Here is a 22,221-nt window from a genome sequence, read left to right as displayed (position 1 = left end):
TAAGTTCAAACACAAAGCTTTATCGTACATTCAAAGTGAGATAACGAAACAAAACATGAAATAAGTCATAGTGTAGCGTGTCGACAATCCACTTGTGTACTTTACTGCGTGCGACACGACACAAGGACGTATGAAGATGACCTCAAATCAAGTGTAATCTGCTCGTGTCAGCAGAACTGAGCTATGTGACATGTCTATGATTGCACTGGTATATGCGTCGCGCTCACATGTGTGTGTGTGTGTGTGTGTCGAGTGTCACAGCTGTGTCAAAGCAATCTTGCCAGTGGTATCGAGTAGAGGATGCAAGCCCACGTTTGCTGTGACTAACAGAGTTCACGCAGAGTTCACCGTGTACAGGAAGTTGATCGGCTGATGTTGTGATGTATCAGCATGATTGACAGCTGTCATTCTTACATCCATACACGCTCAACATGCTGCCTGTGTGCTCAGAAATGGAATTACTTGATCAGCAGTCATGCATGTTTCATTACCTCTTCAAGGGTTTCATTTAATGTGTTGAAGACTCGTCTTCTTGGTTTGTGTCAAGCATTGCCAACTCAGGGTGGGCCGATCCATCCTGATATCCATAGTAGCTATACCAACGGTAGTATCAAATTTAGATCAATATTAGCGTAATCAGATGGAGAATTTCCAATTAACTTTTCGTTCATTTTCAGTAATCCATTTTCTTACATGGTTGTGTTGCTTACAGAGTGTCAAATAGGACAGAATTAAATAAATAAATAATAACATAACTACTTAAATATGTCATTATTTATTTAAATTATTTAATCATTTAATTACTGATTTCAATATTTAATCAACTATTTAATCATTAAATTAATTACTGATTTCCTATTATTTAATTTATTTTATTATTTCATGAATATTTGTACCAGCGCTTCATGAATTTAATTAAACTGCCAAATAATTAAAACAATTATTATACATTTACATTGAAAAAAGTAATGAAAACTTTAATAGCACATTCATTTAATTATTATATTTAATTTTAATTATAATTAATTAATGGCATATTTAAATAATTATTTAGTGGTTTATTTAGTTAGCCATTTGTAGTTTTTTTTAATGTTGTCTATTAATAAAATGGACAATAAAAAAAAAAATATATATATATATATATATACATATATATATATATATATATATATATATATATATATATATATATATATATATATATATACACTACCGTTCAAAAGTTTGGGGTCACATTGAAATGTCCTTATTTTTTAAGGAAAAGCACTGTACTTTTCAATGAAGATAACTTTAAACTAGTCTTAACTTTAAAGAAATACACTCTAAACATTGCTAATGTGGTAAATGACTATTCTAGCTGCAAATGTCTGGTTTTTGGTGCAATATCTACATAGGTGTATAGAGGCCCATTTCCAGCAACTATCACTCCAGTGTTCTAATGGTACAATGTGTTTGCTCATTGGCTCAGAAGGCTAATTGATGATGAGAAAACCCTTGTGCAATCATGTTCACACATCTGAAAACAGTTTAGCTCGTTACAGAAGCTACAAAACTGACCTTACTTTGAGCAGATTGAGTTTCTGGAGCATCACATTTGTGGGGTCAATTAAACGCTCAAAATGGCCAGAAAAAGAGAACTTTCATCTGAAACTCGACAGTCCATTCTTGTTCTTAGAAATGAAGGCTATTCCACAAAATTGTTTGGGTGACCCCAAACTTTTGAACGGTAGTATATATATATATATATATATATATATATAGATATATATATATATATATATATATATATATATATATATTATATACAGTATATATATTGATCTTTGCACAGACCTGTTATGTAAATTGTTTATTTTTTTAAATACATTTTTTGTTGAATCTCTGTAATACTGTAATGTGCTTCGTATCAACATGCTATTAGGATAAATGTCATGTGGTTATATTTTTGCTAATTCTACGCTAAAAGCTCACTCCTGTTACTTTCAGTCCCGTTACGCAAATCTGGACCATTATACATTTTCAATTTTCATTGTATTTTTAGGATTAAGCGTTGAAAAAAATATGGACATTTTTTTATGTATTTTGAAAGCAAATGGCACCCATTTGGTGGATTTGCTTATGTAAAAAAAATGGAATAATTGTAATTTTTGTTGATATTTTTACATTATCATACAGTATATTGTTGTATTTATATTATGTACAATTATTCGCAAATTTGTTGATGATAAAAAAAAAATGGCCTAATCATAATCAGTTTGATTATAATTCCTTGTAGTCTGATTATAATCACGACCAACAAATGAAAGACAAATTGATTTAATGATTTTAAAGAATTCCAAGTAAAAAGAGTGAGTAACAGTGTTGGTATCAGCCTGCCGGACATTCCCCAAATTTTTTTTTAGATCTTTAAGATGGAAACTGTAGCCGCCATTATGACGTGCAGTGATGTTTTCAAATGACCGTAAGTCTTGAACTATACAAAGTATTTCAATGGTTGGAATCTGCGCTTATGCTTGATATACTAGTTACTATGGTAATCTAATTAGTTACTATGGTAATCTAAGTCACAGCAGCTCAGACGAGGCACCAAGCAGTGTGGGCGTGGTTTGTTTCCACAGTGTTTTCAGAGCTGCCAGCCTAAAATGCGGGTGTCAGGGACAGACGCGGAAGGAGATTTTTACAACAAAGTTCTAAAGCTTAGTGATGTATCAGATATATCAGATTGTAGGTGTTTGTTTTTTTTACACTGTGTTTGTTGAATTTTTGTTGCATTTCACTTGATTGTAAAATATGTCGATCGAGAGGGGGTGTGACGTTCATATGTTGTCAATATTCCGTCTTTTATCGTTCATAGTTAATATTGAAAATCCTGCATTCTTTATTTTCATGTACATTCCGGGTGTCTCATTCAGTAAAAAAATTTAAATTCCATTCCGTTTTTTAAGGCGGTCTGTCATAACGTTTTTCGCATTCAATCAGACATTATTGTGAGGTTTTGTATTAGTGTTCCTAAAAATAGATATACTGGCCCACGGACAACATTCTCTAAATTTGTCCCTGAGTCAAAATAATTGCCCAGGCCTGCCTTATATTATACTTTGAAAGATGTGCAGCCCTAGTTTGCACAGTGAATGTTTCAATACAATTCCAATACTTTACTTGATATAGGATTGATACTGCAAATTGCATTCGTTTGCATGAGATGGAGTGTGTGTGTGCTATTTATGATACTCACATCATTCCTATTTTCCCTGATGTTGTCGGACCATGCATGCTGAGACAAAGTCTTCCAATCATCCTATTAATGTACAACGCAGGCTCAAAATACTCCTCTGGCCTTTGTGTGCGTATTCATGCGGAACGTCACTCAATTTGATGCGCAGACTTGGCGTAACACACGCTGGCGCATGCGGCTCAGGAGTACTCACAGCGTTCATGTCGATGCCGTTAGTGTAGGACCAGGCGTGTTGGAAGTACTCCTCCAGGCGCTGACGGAGCGGGTTGGGAATCTGGTGGAAGCGGATGAACTCCCTCACTCGAAGCATCTGGGTGTGGTAGCGTGCCGTCCCAGAGTACAACCGCTGGATGATGGCTGAGACGTTCCCGAAGATGCTGGCGTACATCAGAGCTTTGTGGGAGAGGCAAAATGAGATATAAAGAACATTAGCAGGATGTTTGCCACGTAAGAATTTCACTTAAATGTCCTAATGTGTCCTATACATTCAAAGCTTTGTGCTTGACACACCCAAAATGGCCGTGTCAGGTAAGCCAGCTCATTTTTAAATGCTTATTAAAGGCCTACTGAAACCCACTACTACCGACCACGCAGTCTGATAGTTTATATATCAATGATGAAATCTTAACATTGCAACACATGCCGATACGGCCAGGTTAGATTAGTAAAGTGCAATTTTAAATTTCCCGCAAAATATCCTGCTGAAAACGTCTTGGTATGATGACGTTTGCGCGTGACGTCACGGATTGTGCGGACATATTGGGACACCATTTTGTCACTCCTAATCGCTAAATCCCATGAAATTGTATACGTCTAGTCTCTTACGTGAATGAGCTAAATAATATTATTTGATATTTTACGGTAATGTGTTAATAATTTCACACATAACTATGAAAAAAACTGCGACTTATAGTCTGAAAAATACTGTACTCTATTTCCTCAATGAATTCATAGAAAATAAGAGGAACATATGGCTAATATTTAGCCTTCCTACTGCTATAAAAGCCTGATTGTGACATACCGTATTTTCTGGACTACAAGTCGCTACTTTTTTACAATGCTTTGATCCCTGCGGCTTTTGAAACGGTGCAGCTAATTTATGGATTTTCCATAAAGTTTTGTATTCAACAAATCATTTTCATATTACGCCAACAGAGACACTGACAAAGTGTGTTATTGTTTGTGACATGGTGCCATCTTTTGGACGAGTTTGCTCACCGTAGGTGCTGCGGGTTGTCAATGTACTTCCTTTTTAGTGCCGGAAATATATTTGTTTCTGCTCCAAAGGATTCTTCATCCATCACTTTGTAAGTTTTGCAGTATAACTAAAACGGCTTATACTTACTAAACCGTCCCATGTGTGATGTCTATGGGAGTGTTTTCATGTGCTATCGTGTATGTACACTACCGTTCAAAAGTTTGGGGTCACATTGAAATGTCCTTATTTTTTAAGGAAAAGCACTGTACTTTTCAATGAAGATAACTTTAAACTAGTCTTAACTTTACAGAAATACACTCTATACATTGCTAATGTGGTAAATGACTATTCTAGCTGCAAATGTCTGGTTTTTGGTGCAATATCTACATAGGTGTATAGAGGCCCATTTCCAGCAACTATCACTCCAGTGTTCTAATGGTACAATGTGTTTGCTCATTGGCTCAGAAGGCTAATTGATGATTAGAAAACCCTTGTGCAATCATGTTCACACATCTGAAAACAGTTTAGCTCGTTACAGAAGCTACAAAACTGACCTTCCTTTGAGCAGATTGAGTTTCTGGAGCATCACATTTGTGGGGTCAATTAAACGCTCAAAATGGCCAGAAAAAGAGAACTTTCATCTGAAACTCGACAGTCTATTCTTGTTCTTAGAAATGAAAGCTATTCCACAAAATTGTTCGGGTGACCCCAAACTTTTGAACGGTAGTATATGTGCTATCGTAATGTAATCAAGCTAGCGGCGTTAGCATTAGCAAATAGGCTAATACGTTTTGCAAGTGTCAGTAGCTGCGTTTCTATTACCACAAGAAATGCGCAAAACTTAAATATCGCAATAAAAACACCCATATTTCGAAATAACTCTCAAATATCGCCAAAACCTTTTTGCGCTGTCACAAGGTGGTTTTTGAGACGTTTTGATATTGAAGTGTTTCGTAGTCGAGTCATCTTATCACGCTTCTGATCTGGTCTGTTGTGGCCAGTGCCCTGTACTTTGCAGTGGTTTGTTGGGGGAGCAGCACCAGCAAAAGGCACTTAAACCGGATTGACAAACTGATCCGGAAAGCCGGCCAAACTATTGGCACGCAGTTGTAGGTGTTTGTGTCAGTGAGGGACAGGAGGACACTGGACAAACTGTTCGCCATCATGGACAATCCTGCCCATCCACTCCACCAGACAAGTGAGGGACAGCAGAGCTCATACTCCAACAGGCTCCTTCAGCTTTGTTCCCACACTATGTGATTCAAGAATTCCTTCATTCCGCTCTCCATCCAGCTGTATAATCACTCGCCATACAGCAATAGATGATATCTGTCTATTACCTGGCCGCTTCTATTTTAGCTACTTCTCTTTGTTTATAATGTATATTTTGTGCTGGGTCTACTCTCTATTTTATGCTGCCCTTTTTTTTGCTGCAGCTGTTACAAATACTGTATTATTGTACATGGTAATTGGGATTTTTTATATATTGTATACATTACATAAAAATATAATAATATTTTAGTATATGTCATGTATATGTATATGTAAATACTACATATACAGTTTGTTATATTTTATATTGCTGCTATGGTACATTTTTAGTCTACTTTATACCTGCATTATCCTTTCAATCCTTTGTAACTGAGCTACTGTGTGGGAAAATGTCCCTTGTGGATCAATAAAGTTTGTCTAAGTCTAAGTCTGCCGGGGGAAGCGAGGCGGCACCACCACGCAGGGCCGTATCGCAGGTCCCTTCCTGGCAATAGAGGCCGACTCGCAGGCTCCAAGAGACCCACATGCCCGAACAGTGTCAAGGGGACCGTAAGGATGTTGCGATCACCCGTTGCCTTGGTCTTCTACTGACATCACGGCAACAGCGGTGGCTGCAATACCTTCCTCAAAGTGGAGTCACGCGGGGATGACATTTCAGGAGAATTACAGCTAATGACGCAAAACATCAAGCCGCAAATGTAGTTTTGGCGAAATTTTTGAAATATCGCTTTTATTTTGCGAAAAACTGCAATGGAAACACAGCTTTTGTTAGTATTATTAACTTACATTGTCATTATTTTTGTATTGTTTCAGTTTTGTAATATCACCAAAACATCACCGTGGAGTTATTGAGTCTGTTTAGCTTTTTGGAGAGCTAGCTTCCGCAGCTAGTGCGTCCTTGACGATGACTTCTGTTTTGTTTGATCAGCCGTTTCACTGCCCTGCTACAGACACTGTTTGATCTGGTACGGCTAATACATGTCATTTGGTGGGTGCAGCTTAAATGCAGCTACGGTATACAGCCCAACATTTCGTAATTGTCACAAATGAAGAGAACCTCGATAAATGTCAATGTTTGAATGATTTTACATGAAGATACGTTCTTTAGTTCAACTCAAAGTACATTTGTGGTAGTGTCAAGTAGGGCTGGGCGATATATCGAATATACTCGATATATCGAATATACTCGATATATCGCGGGTTTGTCTCTGTGCGATATAGAAAAAGACTATATTGTGATATTCGAGTATACGTTCTCACGCAGTTGCTTTTAGCTGCGGGCATTACACTTAGGGATGTCCGATAATGGCTTTTTTGCCGATATCCGATATTCCGATATTGTTCAAGTCTTAATTACCGATACCGATATCAACCGATACCGATATATATACAGTCGTGGAATTAACACATTATTATGCCTAATTTGGACAACCAGGTATGGTGAAGATAAGGTCCTTTTTTTTAAAAATAAAAAATAAATAAAATAAGATAAATAAATTAAAAACATTTTCTTGAATAAAAAAGAAAGTAAAACAATATAAAAACAGTTACATAGAAACTAGTAATTAATGAAAATGAGTAAAATTAACTGTTAAAGGTTAGTACTATTAGTGGACCAGCAGCACGCACAATCATGTGTGCTTACGGACTGTATCCCTTGCAGACTGTATTGATATATATTGATATATAATGTAGGAACCAGAATATTAATAACAGAAAGAAACAACCCTTTTGTGTGAATGAGTGTGAATGAGTGTAAATGGGGGAGGGAGGTTTTTTTGGGTTGGTGCACTAATTGTAAGTGTATCTTGTGTTTTTTATGTTGATTTAATTAAAAATTTAAAAATTAAAATAAATAAAACGATACCGATAATAAAAAAAAACGATACCGATAATTTCCGATATTACATTTTAAAGCATTTATCGGCCGATAATATCGGCAGGCCGATATTATCGGACATCTCTAATTACACTGCATGCGTTTCTCACTCTTTCTTGTCTCTGCTTCTCAGAGACATAAAACAAGCGCACCTTGTTACATTCGTCACATACTGTTGCGCGTGCAACGTCACACGTCCTCGCCGAGCAGAGAGGTAGCGGAATGGGTAACGTTAGCTGTGGTGCTAGCGGAGCGGTGCGTGTGGTAATACGAGAGAAAGAAGGTGCGAATCTGGTAACAAATGAAGGAAGAAGAATTAATTCCCAAGAAAAAAACATTTGGCGATGGTTTGGCTTCAAGCGGGAAGATGTTGAACAGACAACCGTAATATGCAAAGTATGCGGCAAGAGCGTTGTAATTTGTAGCATCATTTGAAAAGTCACCCGCTAGAGAATGAGGAGTGCTTGAAGCTCCGCATGTCAACATCTCCATGCCACACCCACAAAATGCAGAAGCAACCATTTCCAGATCAACACCGTATGAAAAAAATAGTGTACAACAGAAGGAGATAACGTCCACAGGAACCTACCACATAGCGAAGGACATACACTATTTGATTTCCTGTTATGCAGCTAATTTTTATTTGACAGTTATTGAAATATCTTGTGTGACATCATGCACAAAAGTGCACTTTATTTGTTTTAAAATATTGCAGTGGCGTTCTGTACAAAAAGTGCACTTACTTTTGTGTTGTTTTGATATGTCATCTAAGTGACATCATGCACAAAAGTGCACTAATAGCTTGTTTTAAAATGTCTCTGACAATCTTGCACTTTCTGTTTTGGAAATGACATGAATGTTTGTGCCACTGCTTAATAACTATTTAATAAATACAGTTTTGGTAAATTGACTTAGTTGTGATTTCCTTCTCTGCATGAAAGTTTAAAAGGAGCATATATTAATGCAGTATGAAGAAGAATGTTTTAATGTAGACACATAGAATCATCATACTGCTGGGATTATATGCATCAAGTGTTTATTCAAGGCTAAGGCAAAATATCGAGATATATATCGTGTATCGTGACATGGCCTATAAATATCGAAATATTAATAAAAAGCCATATCGCCCAGCTCTATTGTCAAGTTGAGTTATTTTTAAATAAGGAATTTACCTCGCCTATTGTAACATACTAGTATACTTTATGTAACATCACACAAACTTGACCATTTGTAATACTGTAAACAAAACAAAAAAAAGGTTTTGTTTCCCACTTGGTCCGTGATATCATTCATCATTTCACACACAGAGGCACGGCATGTTCTATGCAGGGAGTAACTTTTTAACCAACAACAACCAGCACCACACTAAAATGAACTTGATATCAAATAGGAAAAGGCAACATCACACCGGAAACAACATGTAAGTTAAGAACACAAAAACACACACACACACACACCATACTTGCCAACCTTGAGACCTCCGAATTCGGGAGAAATGGGGGGTTTGGTGGTAGCGGGGGTGTATATTGTAGCGTCCCAGAAGAGTTAGTGCTGCAAGGGGTTCTGGGTATTTGTTCTGTTGTGTTTATGTTGTGTTACGGTGCGGAAGTTCTCCCGAAATGTGTTTGTCATTCTTGTTTGGTGTGGGTTCACAGTGTGCCACATATTTGTAAGTGTTAAAGTTGTTTATACGTCCACCCTCAGTGTGACCTGTATGGCTGTTGGTCAAGTATGCATTGCATTCACTTACGTGTGTGAAAGCCGCATTTAATATGTGACTCGGTCAGCACGCTTTATGAATGGAGGAAAAGCGTACGTGACGACTAGGGATGATGCTCGAAATCGGTTCTCCCGGTTGTTCGATAAGAAAAGAACCGAGTCCTCGGACTCGAATCCCTTTATGAGAACCAGTACCCGTTATCGAGACCACTATAGTAAAGAAAAAGAGTTGGTTCTTTTTTGAAATCCCTCAGAATGAATCCCTTCCCACAGGAAATCCCCTGTGGGACGCAATGTTATGCCCATTTGATTGTAGACTCTTACTGACACCTATATGAAAATAGGCGATATGAAAATACTACGCGTCAATAGTTTGGGCACTTCCGGGTTGACGAGTCAGTTCAGTTCATGAGACAATTGAGAAGTAGACAAGTTGTGTTAGCTCCTACAAGCCTTGGAAAAGATAAGTCTATAAGTAAACTGTATCTTGTTTATGTAACTCAATATTAAGATGGAAAGTGGTTACATTTGATAGTAAGATGTCTATTGAAAAACTATTTTTTGTGCACTGTTTCAATGGATGTTTTGAGGACTTATGTTTGATGATAGTACTGTATATTTGTGTGAAGCTAATATTTACATATTGTGTATTACATTTCAGTATGTTAATTGAATCACATAGCTTGTACATTTGTCATTGTGTGTATTTCAGTTTAAAAAAAAAAAAAATAACAGTCCAGTGCAAGACAAAAGTAAAGATAGGAAAAGACAAAGCAAGATTAACAACAATAATAGTCTAAATGGATTAATCTGCTTTGGAACTTTATTAGACGTCTTGGATTGTTTGTTAGCTGTCTGCCAAGCAATATGCAATTATTGCCAGGCTTCACTCTCATGTAAGGGAAGAAGAATTGTTGATTGATGACTGTGGTGTTCTTAGTGTCATAGTGTGTGTAGTTAGTATGTTCCAATAGCAGCAGAAGTGCACTTTTTGGAGAGCTGCATTATTTTCAGTTTTGTGCCCAAGGGACTGATTTTATATAACACTATATTATTATTTATACACCTATAGTGATCACAGAGACAGGTTGTTTTTGTGTTGCTGTATATATTTGTTTTTCTGAAAAATCCCACTTAATATACTTTGGGTAACAACAGTCAATATTAAATTTTTAATTTTTTTTTAGGGGGGTAACAGTCAATATATATTTATTTATTTTATTTTATTTTTTTCTTATAAAATAAAAGTGAGCTTTTGTTAAACCAAATATTGTGTTTTTTCCCCATATACAACAACCTATCTGGAATCGATAAGGAATCGGTTCGATAAGAGGATTCGATAATGGGCTCAAACTCGATAATTTCTTAACAAACATCATCCCTAGTGACGACAGGTTGTAGAAGACGCTAAAAGCAGTGCCTTTAAGGCGCGCCCCCGATATTGTCGTCCGGGTGGAAATCGGGAGAAATTCGGGGCAAGTATGACACACACACACACACACACACACACACACACACACACACACACACACACACACACACACACACACACACACACACACACACACACACACACACACACACACACACACACACACACACACACACACACACACACACACACACACACACACACACACACACACACACTTTTATTTTCCCCAGACAGTGCCTGTTGTCTGCTGGTTGATTTGGAAAAGCACTGGACTAGTGTGCATTTATTTATAGGGTGACTTTCCTGTGCCGTCTCAGGGACAGCATGCCCATGTGCTTGACTATTTTTGTGTTCTTTAAATTTTTCGATAGCTTTTTTCCAATTTCTAAATCCACAAGTGATAAATACGAGCTCTAATTTTTACAGAAAATGGTGTGAGGTGAGTTGCCTTGCAACAAAAACCCCTTTCTGCACTGCATCACCATGAAGCCAAGGGAAGTCATTTCACCCTTTTTATGAAAACTAAGTTTTGTTGGACAGAACTTGAGTGTCACACAATGCCACTGAAGTGCACTTACTACAAGCAACAACACCATCTTCCAATTGTTTGTCAACTCTTGTGAAATTCCCACTGTTATATGTTCCTCTTTTTGACCTGTCGGTTAGCTCCTGTCTCTCAATGACTTTGACTTGCTGCATGGCATTAACATATTTACAACAGACAACATAACATATGGTAATGTTCCAAACCACATAGTACTGAAGAAATTATTAAATAATAATCATAATACATTTAATTTATCTTAAAAAAATCAACTTGACATCAGCCGTTTTCTTTTCTTATTATAATAAATAATATGATTTGGAAATCTTTCCTTACACCCTGAAGCTCCAACCTACACTCCCTTCTCTTCCCTGATTCTATTAGTTATTCTGATGTTAAAATGAAATTGTATTTTTAAAAAGTAATAACATGCTAATACGTATTTCACTCATTCATGAGCTCACCTGAGCTTCCTCTGTCTACTTTTCATTCTACTTGAAGACATAATTGCACAACATATCTAATATCATTTTACACATGTTGATAAATGCTTGAATATAATTAGGTGTTGTCTTTGTGTTGTAGTGTAAACAATACTCACACTGACGTACCTCTTTTTAAATACCAGTAATTCTGCTGCTGTTTCATTCTTTTTTTGTTTTGCTATGTACAAACCCCAAAACCAGTGAAGTTGGCACGTTGTGTAAATCGTAAATAAAAACAGAATACAATGATTTGCTTATCATTTTCAACCTATATTCAAATGAATATACTGCAAAGACAAGATATTTAACGCTCATACTGGAAAACTTTGTTATTTTTTGAAAATATTAACTCATTTGGAATTTGATGCCTGCAACATGTTTCAAAAAAGCTGGCACAAGTGGCAAAAAAGACTGAGAAAGTTGGAGGAATGCTCATCAAACACTTACTTGGAACATCCCACAGGTGAACAGGCTAATTGGGAACAGGTGGGTGCCATGATTGGGTATAAAAGCAGCTTCCATGAAATGCTCAGTCATTGACAAACAAGGATGGGGGCGAGGGTCACCAACAAATGTGTGAGCAAATTGTCGAACAGTTTAAGAAAATTTCTCAACCAGCTATTGCAAGGCATTTAGGGATTTCACCATCTACGGTCCGTAATAGCATCAAAAGGTTCAGAGAATCTGGAGAAATCACTGCACGTCAGCGGCTAAGCCCGTGACCTTGAATTCCTCAGGCGGTACTGCATCAAAAAGCGACATCAGTGTGTAAAGGATATCACCACATGAGCTCAGGAACACTTCAGAAAACCACTGTCAGTAACTACAGTTGGTCGCTACATCTGTAAGTGCAAGTTAAAACTCTACGATGCAAAGCGAAAGCCATTTATCAACAACACCCAGAAACGCCGCCGGCTTCGCTGGGCCTGAGCTCATCTAAGATGGACTGATACAAAGTGGAAAAGTGTTCTGTGGTGTGACGAGTCCACATTTCAAATTGTTTTTGGAAACTGTGGACGTCGTTTCCTCCGGAACAAAGAGGAAAAGAACCATCCGGATTGTTATAGGTGCAAAGTTCAAAAGCCAGCATCTGTGATGGTATGGGGGTGTATTAGTGCCCAAGGCATGGGTAACTTACACATCTGTGAAGGCGCCATTAACGCTGAAAGGTACATACAGGTTTTGGAGCGACATATGTTGCCATCCAAGCAACGTTACCATGGACGCCCCTGCTTATTACAGCAAGACAATGCCAAGCCACGTGTTACATCAACGTGGCTTCATAGTAAAAGAGTGCGGGTACTAGACTGGCCTGCCTGTAGTCCAGACCTGTCTCCCATTGAAAATGTGTGGCGCATTATGAAGCCTAAAATATCACAACGGAGACCCCTGGACTGTTGAACAACTTAAGCTGTACATCAAACAAGAATGGGAAAGAATTCCACCTGAAAAGCTTCAAAAAATTGGTCTCCTCAGTTGCCAAACGTTTACTGAGTGTTGTTAAAAGGAAAGGCCATGTAACACAGTGGTAACAAATGCCCCTGTGACAACCTTTTTTGCAACATGTTGCTGCCAATAAATTCTAAGTTAATGATTATTTGCAAAAATATGAAATATGTTTCTCAGTTCAAACATTAAATATCTTGTCTTTGCAGTCTATTCAACTGAATATAAGTTGAAAAGGATTTGCAAATCATTGTAGAAGGGAACGACAAAACATTTCAGCTAGTGTTGTTGTTACTTTGGAACAGTGGCGAAGTTAGCAATTACAGTAAATAATGCCAAAATGAAGTTGACTTAACTGAAATGACAGGGTTTCTAAATATGGATATAAACAAACGACAAGTCGTAGTAAACAAGCAATAATCATGGCAACGTTTTCAACAGACAGTCCGCTAGTGTCATGCCGCTGTCCAGCCTGCTCCCCCTTTTTCTTTCTCTCTTTCTTTCTTTCTTTATTGTAAAACATTCGCTGCTGTGCTGGATGGTGAATGTCTGACATTGTGAGAGTTCCTCCTTGTTCGTGTTGCTATGACACATCCTGCTAACGTTTCAACCTGTCAGCACCCATCATCGTCTACACACCATTGTTTGTCGTACTCGTCATTCTGACTACTATTATCAAGTTATTGTACAAGTGATGCTAAATTAGATAAAGTTTCATTTGTAATCTATAATTAATAATACACCAAATGTTATTAGAGTACAGTCAAATTACTGTAATTATTCCTTCTTAGCCAACAAGCACAGGGTCACTTTCACACGTATTAGTACCGTATTTTTCGGACTATAACGTGCACTTAAAATACTTTTTTTTTCTCAAAAATCGACAATGCACTTTATAACCTGGTGCGCCTAATGTACGGAATAATTCTGGTTGTGCTTACTGACCTCGAAGCAATTTTATTTGGTACATGGTGTAATGATAAGTGTGACCAGTAGATGGCAGTCATACATAAGAGATACGTGTAGACTGCAATATGATGGCAGTAAACACCAAAACTTTAAATGTTCCATTGAGAATATAGAACATGGCGTTCAAAAATCTGTCAAAATGTTTTTAGTACGACTTCGGTAAGCTATGAAGCCGCACTGCTTGATAGATTGTTGGCGCATTAAACATACATTGGTTGATTGATTGATTGAGAAGTTTATTGACATCTTAAAGAATTGAGTCCATGTAATGCTTTAAAAAGGCAAATGGATGGCACAAAAAGCCAAAATGCTTGTTTCCATTGTGGTCCATTAAATATTCATCACATTTGATACATTCAATAATAAAAGATATATAACCTGTAACATGTATACAAAAAATTATGTTAAAACATGGATAAATTATGTTTATATACACAGTATACATGTCAGGTGATTTGAAAAACAATATATACAAAAAATGGGGGATATATACCATACTTGCCAACCTTGAGACCTCCAATACCAGGAGATGGGGGGTGATGGGGCGTGGTCAGGGGTGGGCAGGGGCGTGGTCAGGGGCGTGGTTAAGGGTGTGGTTAAGAGGGGAATATATTTAAGCTAGAATTCACCAACTCAAGTATTTCATATATATATATATATATATATATATATATATATATATATATATATATATATATATATATATATATATATATATATATATATATATATATATATATATATATATATTTATTTTATTTTACATATAAATAAAATAAATACTTGAATTTCAGTGTTCTGGAGGCTATCCAGTAGATGGCAGTATTGTCCTGTTTAAGAGTGTCACAACATTGCTGTTTACGGCAGACGAACTGCTTTACGGTAGACTAAACGTGACTGCTGTTGTGTGTTGTTACCGCGCTGGGAGGACGTTAATGAAACTGCCTAATAATAAACCCATATAAGAAACCAAGAACTTGCCCTCGATCATTCTACAGTTATGACGTCATTGGGCAGGCAACCTGTTTATATTGTGGGAAAGCGGACGTGAGAACAGGCTGTCCCCACTCAGGTCCGCATTGAGCTGGAGGGGGCGTGGCCTCCAGCTCCGGCTGAATACCGGGAGTTTGTCGGGAGAAAATTTCTGCCGGGAGGTTATCGGGAGAGACGCTGAATACCGGGAGTCTCCCGGTAAAAACGGGAGGGTTGGCAAGTATGGTATATACACTATGTACGTGACACTATGTACATGACTACGCACATGTTGACTCCAAGAGTGTGCAAAACAGAATGAGAAAATATATATACACTATAACCACATACAAACCTGTTTGATGCTTCGAACAGTTGCTGGGGATCAATTTTGGTTCAGATCAGGTAGAGGTTGAGCTGAGCCATGATATTATGGCAGTTTTAAAAGTATTACTACAAGTATTAATATGGTGTGTGTATAAGGACCGCTAAATGCCACTTATTAGCAGACATATTACCTTTGTTTCGCAATATTATCAAAAAACAACTTTTCTTACCTTCTGGTACCTGCTGATGTGTATTCGGGATCTGCATAAGTCCTTAAAATTTGCGCGCGTCCGCAAGTGTAGTCCGTGACGACACCGTAGTCCTAAGCTTCTTCTTTTTCTCTATCCTCGTATGTGGCATTCATCTTCCGCTTTTGCCATTTCTAATATAAAGTAGTGTAAAGTTTTTACTTATATCTGTCAGTAAACTAGCTGTCAAAGCGCTAAAAACTGTAGTGCGTTTACATAATTCACCCACGGAACTTTAGTTATTAGAAGGTTCCGGTCTGACGTTTTTTTTTCACGGCACACATTTCTGGCGTTGATTTTGCACTAGTGAGCCACGGATGAGGAGAGGCTGCTCCGTTACTGATTTAAGTAAAGTCTGAATGTCATTAAAACAGTTAGCTCCATCTTTTGACACTTCTTCCACTCCCGTCCTTGCACGCTACACCGCTACAACAAAAATGACGGGGAGAAGACGCTGTCGAAGGTGAGCCACGTAAATAAGACCGCCCACAAAACGGCGCATCCTGAAGCGACTGTCAGAAAGTGACTTGAAAATGATCTGTAAAACATAATACATGCAACATTTTGACCAAAGAACCACCATTACATGTTATGTGGACCACAAAGATGTTGTTTTAAAAATCATAATATGACCCCTTTAATGCGCCTTATAATCCGGTGCACCTTTTGTATCAAAACATTTTACGGCGCATGCGCAGTCTGCTTCACCCTCCTCGGCGGGAGTACCTACAAGCTCCGCTGTGAGCTCCGCAAGACACGCCTCCGCGCTTGCCGCGCAGACCGCGCCCACGCGCCGCCGCAGGCCATCAGCAATCAGCGCACCTGGACCTGATGAGAGGGAGCTGAATAAAGGACCAGTGGACCCAAGGATCCTGGCGGGAACTTAGTTCTCTATGGTGGACCGTAAGCCTACTCTAGCTTGATGCTCTCTGTTTTCGCTCTGCGTTTTCCCTCCGTGCCTGACGTCCTCTTTTGTCCTCCCTCAGTGCCCTCCCAAGTTTTGCCCTTGGTGATTCTTCTGTTGTTTTCCCCTGTGGACTTTGGACTGCCTTCCTCGATCCTTGACCCTTGCCCGGACACGGACCTTGTTACTCCTCTCCTGCCCTGGATCACCTGTCTGCCCCACGGACTGCCTCGTTCCTTTGCTCTCATCAACACTTGGTAACACACACTCAGTTAACCTTACACATAACCACACACACACACACACACACACACACACACACACACACACACACACACACACACACACACACACACACACACACACACACACACACACACACACACACACACACACACACACACACACACACACACACACACACACACACACAATCCTGGGTTTTATCACACTTCATTTCCTTAGTATAGTTATTGTTAGTACTGTTTAGTATTATTATATATATATATATATATATATATATATATATATATATATATATATATATATATATATATATATATATATATATATATATATATATATATATATATTGACTATGTATATATAATCAATTATTGTACATTACTGCCCCCTGGTGACTGAGCCGTCAACTCCCTTTCTGCATACATAACAAAAAACACCTGAATAGATCCACTCATCGGCAGTGCGCCTTTTAATCCGGCGCGCCCTATGGTCCGAAAAATGCGGTTGTTTTGTGTTTGTATGCGCGTTGAAAGATACTTACATCCTATGAGCATGACGCAGATGGAGAAGATCTTCTCTGAGTTCGTGTTCGGGGAGACATTTCCAAAACCGACGCTGGTCAGACTGCTGAAGGTGAAGTACAGAGCTGTCACGTACTTGTCTTTGATGGAAGGCCCTGAACCTGACGTACCAGAGAAGTTTTGTTAATAACACAAACACTATTTGTCCATATTGTTTCCTTCCCTTCTGATAACAACACTAATTACGATACTATTTACACTACCTGGGATGGAATCATTGAAGGTTTTTCCAAGTTGGTCCCCCAGCGTGTGAAGCCACCCAATGGAGCCATTCCTCTCGACATTACCTATAGCATACCTGGAAGTGATAAAGTATAAAAAAGAATTGTTCGTATTTTTGGCCTAAATGTAGCATTTTCAGGCATAAAACTAGCTTTATGAACCAAAAATCATATTAGAGCAGTGGTCCCCAACCTTTTTGTAGCTGCGGACCGGTCAACGCTTGCACAAGAAATAAAAAAAATTTAAAAAAAGTGTTGTTTTTTTTTTCCATAAAGAAATACAATCATGTGTGCTTACGGACTGTATCCCTGCAGACTGTATTGATCTATATTGATATTTAATGTATATATTGTGTTTTTTATGTTGATTTAATAAAAAAATTGAATACATTTTTTTAAATTTTTTTTTATTATTTTTTTTTTATTTCTTGTGCGGCCCGGTACCAACGGTCCGCGGCCCGGTACCGGTCCGCAGCCCGGTGGTTGGGGACCACTGTACTAGAGTGTTACGGGCCACTATATGAGACGATGGCTCCTAAACTAGAACAGTGGTCCCCAACCTTTTTGTAACTGCGGACCGGTCAACGCTGCACAAGAAATAAAAAAATAAAAATAAAAAAAAATTAAAAAAAAGTTTGTTTGGTTTTTTTTCCATAAAGAAATACAATCATGTGTGCTTACGGACTGTATCCCTGCAGACTGTATTGATCTATATTGATATTTAATGTATGTATTGTGTTTTTTATGTTGATTTAATACAAAAATAGAATACATTTTTTTTTATTTTTTTTTGTTTTTTTTGTTTCTTGTGCGGCCCGGTACCGGTCCGCGGCCCGGTGGTTGGGGACCACTGTACTAGAGTGTTATGGGTCACTATATGAGACGATGGCTCCTAAAGTCCGATGGCTCCTGAAGTCCATAGAGTATTGGTCTGACCTATTAAATGGTTGCATGTATCAAAACATGTGCAAACTTGACAGCATGCAAAGTTGATCTACTAAACTTGTGTGTTGAGGATTGTGTCTCTTAAATAAGCAAAATAGTTCATGCAATCCATTAAGTGTGTTTCTCTTCATGTATAAGGTGATTATTGGAGCTTGCCAAGTGATTTATTAAGCCTGAAACTGTTTTGAGGCTGCTGTTTGGTATTGAGCATGTGGGTATAAACTGGTACAAGGATGCATGGAGAGAAAGGACACTCCATCCGTGTGCATGTACCGTATTTTCCGCACTATAAGGCGCACCTAAAAACCTCAAATGTTTTCAAAAGCTGACAGTGCGCCTTATAATCCGGTGCGCCTTATATATGGACCAATATTGAGCCACAACAGGTCTCGCAACTACGGGATGCATAACGTAACCCCAGCCTCTACTGTAGTGTCTATTCTATCCGCCTTATAATGCGGTGCGCCTTATATATGAACAAAGTTTTAAAATAGGCCATTCATTGAAGGTGCGCCTTATAATCCGGTGCGCCTTATAGTGCGGAAAATACGGTACACATTTTTGAACAAATGCATTAAATCAGGGGTGTCGAATTGGTTTTCATTGAGGGCCACATTGCAGTTTTGGCTGCTCTCAGCATGTTACAGTGAATATTTAAGAATTATAATATGTTATATGTAATCGCCTCATTATGTTATTACACAATTCCCTATGGATCTCCATTTTTTTCCCATACAAATTGATGGACTTGCTTTTGAAATCATAAGTGAGGGGGGAAAAGCATACAAAAATGTTAGGAAAATATGTTAATAATACAGAAGCGTCACAACTTTTTCCATCAAGGGCCGCATAATAAAAAGTCAAAGTATGTGGGAACCATTTTGATGTATTTTGATTTTGTAAAAAAAATGCTAAACATACATACATTTAAGGACAAAGCTTAGTGTCAGCTTTGTGTTATGGGTGACAATTTGTACTGTTAATTGTTACACAGGTAAATACAGAAGAAAATACAAAGAGACAAAATAAATAAAAGAGGAAAAAGACAATGTCATGAGAAAAAGCTGACATTTTGATACTAATAACTAATAATCTACTTTTACTTAAAACACAAAGCTGACCATAAGTTTTGTCTTTATGTCCTTTTTTTTTTTTCACAAAATAAAAAAATAAAAATTTCCCCAACCTAATTAGATTTTTCAGTATGCAACCCTTGGTGGAAGACGTTTGGACACACATGAGTTGTAGTCAATGTTTAGAGTTTTTTGCATTACATTACAAATGTTTGCTTTTTTTTGGTTTACAATTTTACTATTATTGTTTTATCCAACAATATGCCAACACAAGTGGAGCTGTCGGCCGCACTTTGGACACCCCTCGTGCGTAAGCAATATTTTTTTGCATGTTCAGATTGTTCTCGAGTTTAAAGGACATGCAATTGTATGCATAGGATGCAATTTTTCTGTCAAAATGTATATCAAAATTGAAAGAACAAAATTGATAGGTTCTGGTGTCTTCTGGTGTTTTTATTTCAACGGTGTCCGTTTTTCCAAAAGGAAATGTATTACTAATATATCCAATGTATAGTAGGAGTGCACCGGTGCATGTAACCCACGGTACAGTCCGTACCTTGGTTTTTGGTTTGGTTTTAGGTGTAAAGAGAACAACTTATTTTCCTCTTAAAGTTCTTTTGTCGTTTTGCTTTTCATCAAAAACTGCATTCTGCAGTGAACAAATCACTGGTGTACTGAATACATACAGCTAGAAGGCTCCATTCATTGCAATTTAACTGACACCTGAAACGTTACGAATTGTGGAAGGGGGCGGGGGGGTCACTATCCACTTTAGCCGCCAGATGGCAGTTATTATACCAAGTGCCATTGCACCTTTAAAACATAGATATATTGTTAAATATAACTCCTATGAAAAAAATTATTGCAACATGCATTTTCTTGCCCTTGGATCATTTCAGACCCACCTCCACAACAATGTAACGTGCTAAAATGCTAGATCACACTTCTATATAGCCCAGAAAAGATGGTATACAGATTATATGTGTGTGCTGCATGTTCCACAACATAATAAAGCAACAGATGTTGGAGCATGATGTCATGGATGTGCAGTAGAGGAGTGTCTCCATGGTGACAGCGGATATTGCACAATAAAATATTCATTTAAATATGGCGGTCTATACCGCTTTTGTACTTGTTATCAATTATACACACAGTCTAAGTCAGTGGTTCTTAGCCTTGTTGGAGGTACCGAACCCCACCAGTTTTTTGGACACTAGGGGAACATATTCTAAGTAACAAAGACTTAATTTAGAGTTATTTGGTTAGGGTTAGGGTTAGGGCCAGGGTTAGAGGGTTAGGGTTATAATAAGGCCATGCAGAATAAGGCATTAATAAGTACTTAATAATGTCTAGTTAAGAGCCAATATGTTACTAATTTGCATGTTAATAAGCAACTCATTAATGGTGAAGATGTTCCCCATACTAAAGTGTTACCATGTTTTTTTACTGGTGCACAAAATGAACCGTGCATGAACATCACCTTGTTCAAACAACAAAACCAACACAGTGCATAAACTCACAACAAATTACACACCTGCAAACCAGTCTGACTTCTGCTGTTGCCGTATCCGTAATACGCTGATAAGGAAAAGTTTGTATTGACACGATGAGTCGGGTGTGTCCTGACCTCTGCGGAACCTCTGAGCCCGACTCACCGAACCCCTAGGGTTCGATTGAACCCAGGTTAAGAACCACTGGTCTAAGTGGATAAACCAACACTTGCTTGTATACAATTTTTTGTAACTTTCTACACAGTATTTCATATTTTTATTTTTTTTATTTTTCATCTTATTTTTTAATTTAATGCAGTTGTTTCACAAATGTAAAAAAAATAAATAATAATAATTACAGTGAATGTCAGATAAAAATATATTAAATAAAATAAGTACATTTAAAAAAAAAAAATATGGTAATACAAAAAAAGCAGGTTATGTAATTGTTGCTGTTGGTTTGTCTGTCTGTTAGCAAAATGACTCAAAACGTAATGGACTGTTTTTCATCTTCCTTTCAGAACAAAATATTGTTTTTATTACCAGCCTGATATAATTAACTAACCAGCAAGCAGGTTAGGTTCTCATAGTACACTAAGTTACCATGGTAACTGTCTCAGAGTTTGACCTCCAGTTCTGGAATGGAAACCCCCTGAATTTCCAACATCTCAGGCTTTACATACTCAGAGTTTTCCTTTAATATTCTTTCTGGAACACACCCCTGTCCCCAGGTTCATCAGTAAGTGTAGTAACATTTGCACATTCAGTGTGAGTGAAGTGTGTCGTGTGGATGTTGTACCAGATGCAGGCCAGCCAGTGAGCGATGAGAGCAAAGGTGCACATGAGGAGGAAGAGCACAGCCGCGCCGTATTCCGAGTAGCGGTCCAATTTTCGCGCAACGCGGACCAATCGTAATAGACGAGCAGTTTTCAGCAGGCCGATCAGGGTGGTGGTCTAAAAAAGAGAAAAAGACATGAGGTAAGGAGAAATGATTGTATGGGTCAGCTTAACTGCCATTTAGTAATAATAATA

General features: G+C 37.9%; 1 protein-coding gene across 4 annotated transcripts in view; it reads right to left on the bottom strand.

Annotated features, from left to right (window-relative positions):
- Positions 1-22,221, bottom strand: part of kcnh2b (potassium voltage-gated channel, subfamily H (eag-related), member 2b) — a 692,512-nt gene that overhangs the window by 34,210 nt on the left and 636,081 nt on the right. For 3 of the 4 annotated variants that reach the window (XM_062021529.1, XM_062021531.1, XM_062021532.1), the window contains 5 exons: positions 21,989-22,143; positions 17,664-17,758; positions 17,421-17,561; positions 3,429-3,628; positions 3,236-3,298 (listed from right to left, as the gene is read on the bottom strand). In XM_062021529.1, coding sequence (XP_061877513.1) covers positions 3,236-3,298; positions 3,429-3,628; positions 17,421-17,561; positions 17,664-17,758; positions 21,989-22,143 — 654 coding nt within the window. The remainder of the gene's footprint in view (positions 1-3,235; positions 3,299-3,428; positions 3,629-17,420; positions 17,562-17,663; positions 17,759-21,988; positions 22,144-22,221) is intronic. The other variant, XM_062021530.1, reaches the window with a different exon arrangement.

This window comes from Entelurus aequoreus, linkage group LG15, assembly GCF_033978785.1.
Source record: "Entelurus aequoreus isolate RoL-2023_Sb linkage group LG15, RoL_Eaeq_v1.1, whole genome shotgun sequence".
NCBI lineage: Eukaryota > Metazoa > Chordata > Actinopteri > Syngnathiformes > Syngnathidae > Entelurus > Entelurus aequoreus.
The sequence above is the reverse complement of the archived record's forward strand: the minus strand, read 5'-3'. Positions and strand labels throughout refer to the sequence as shown.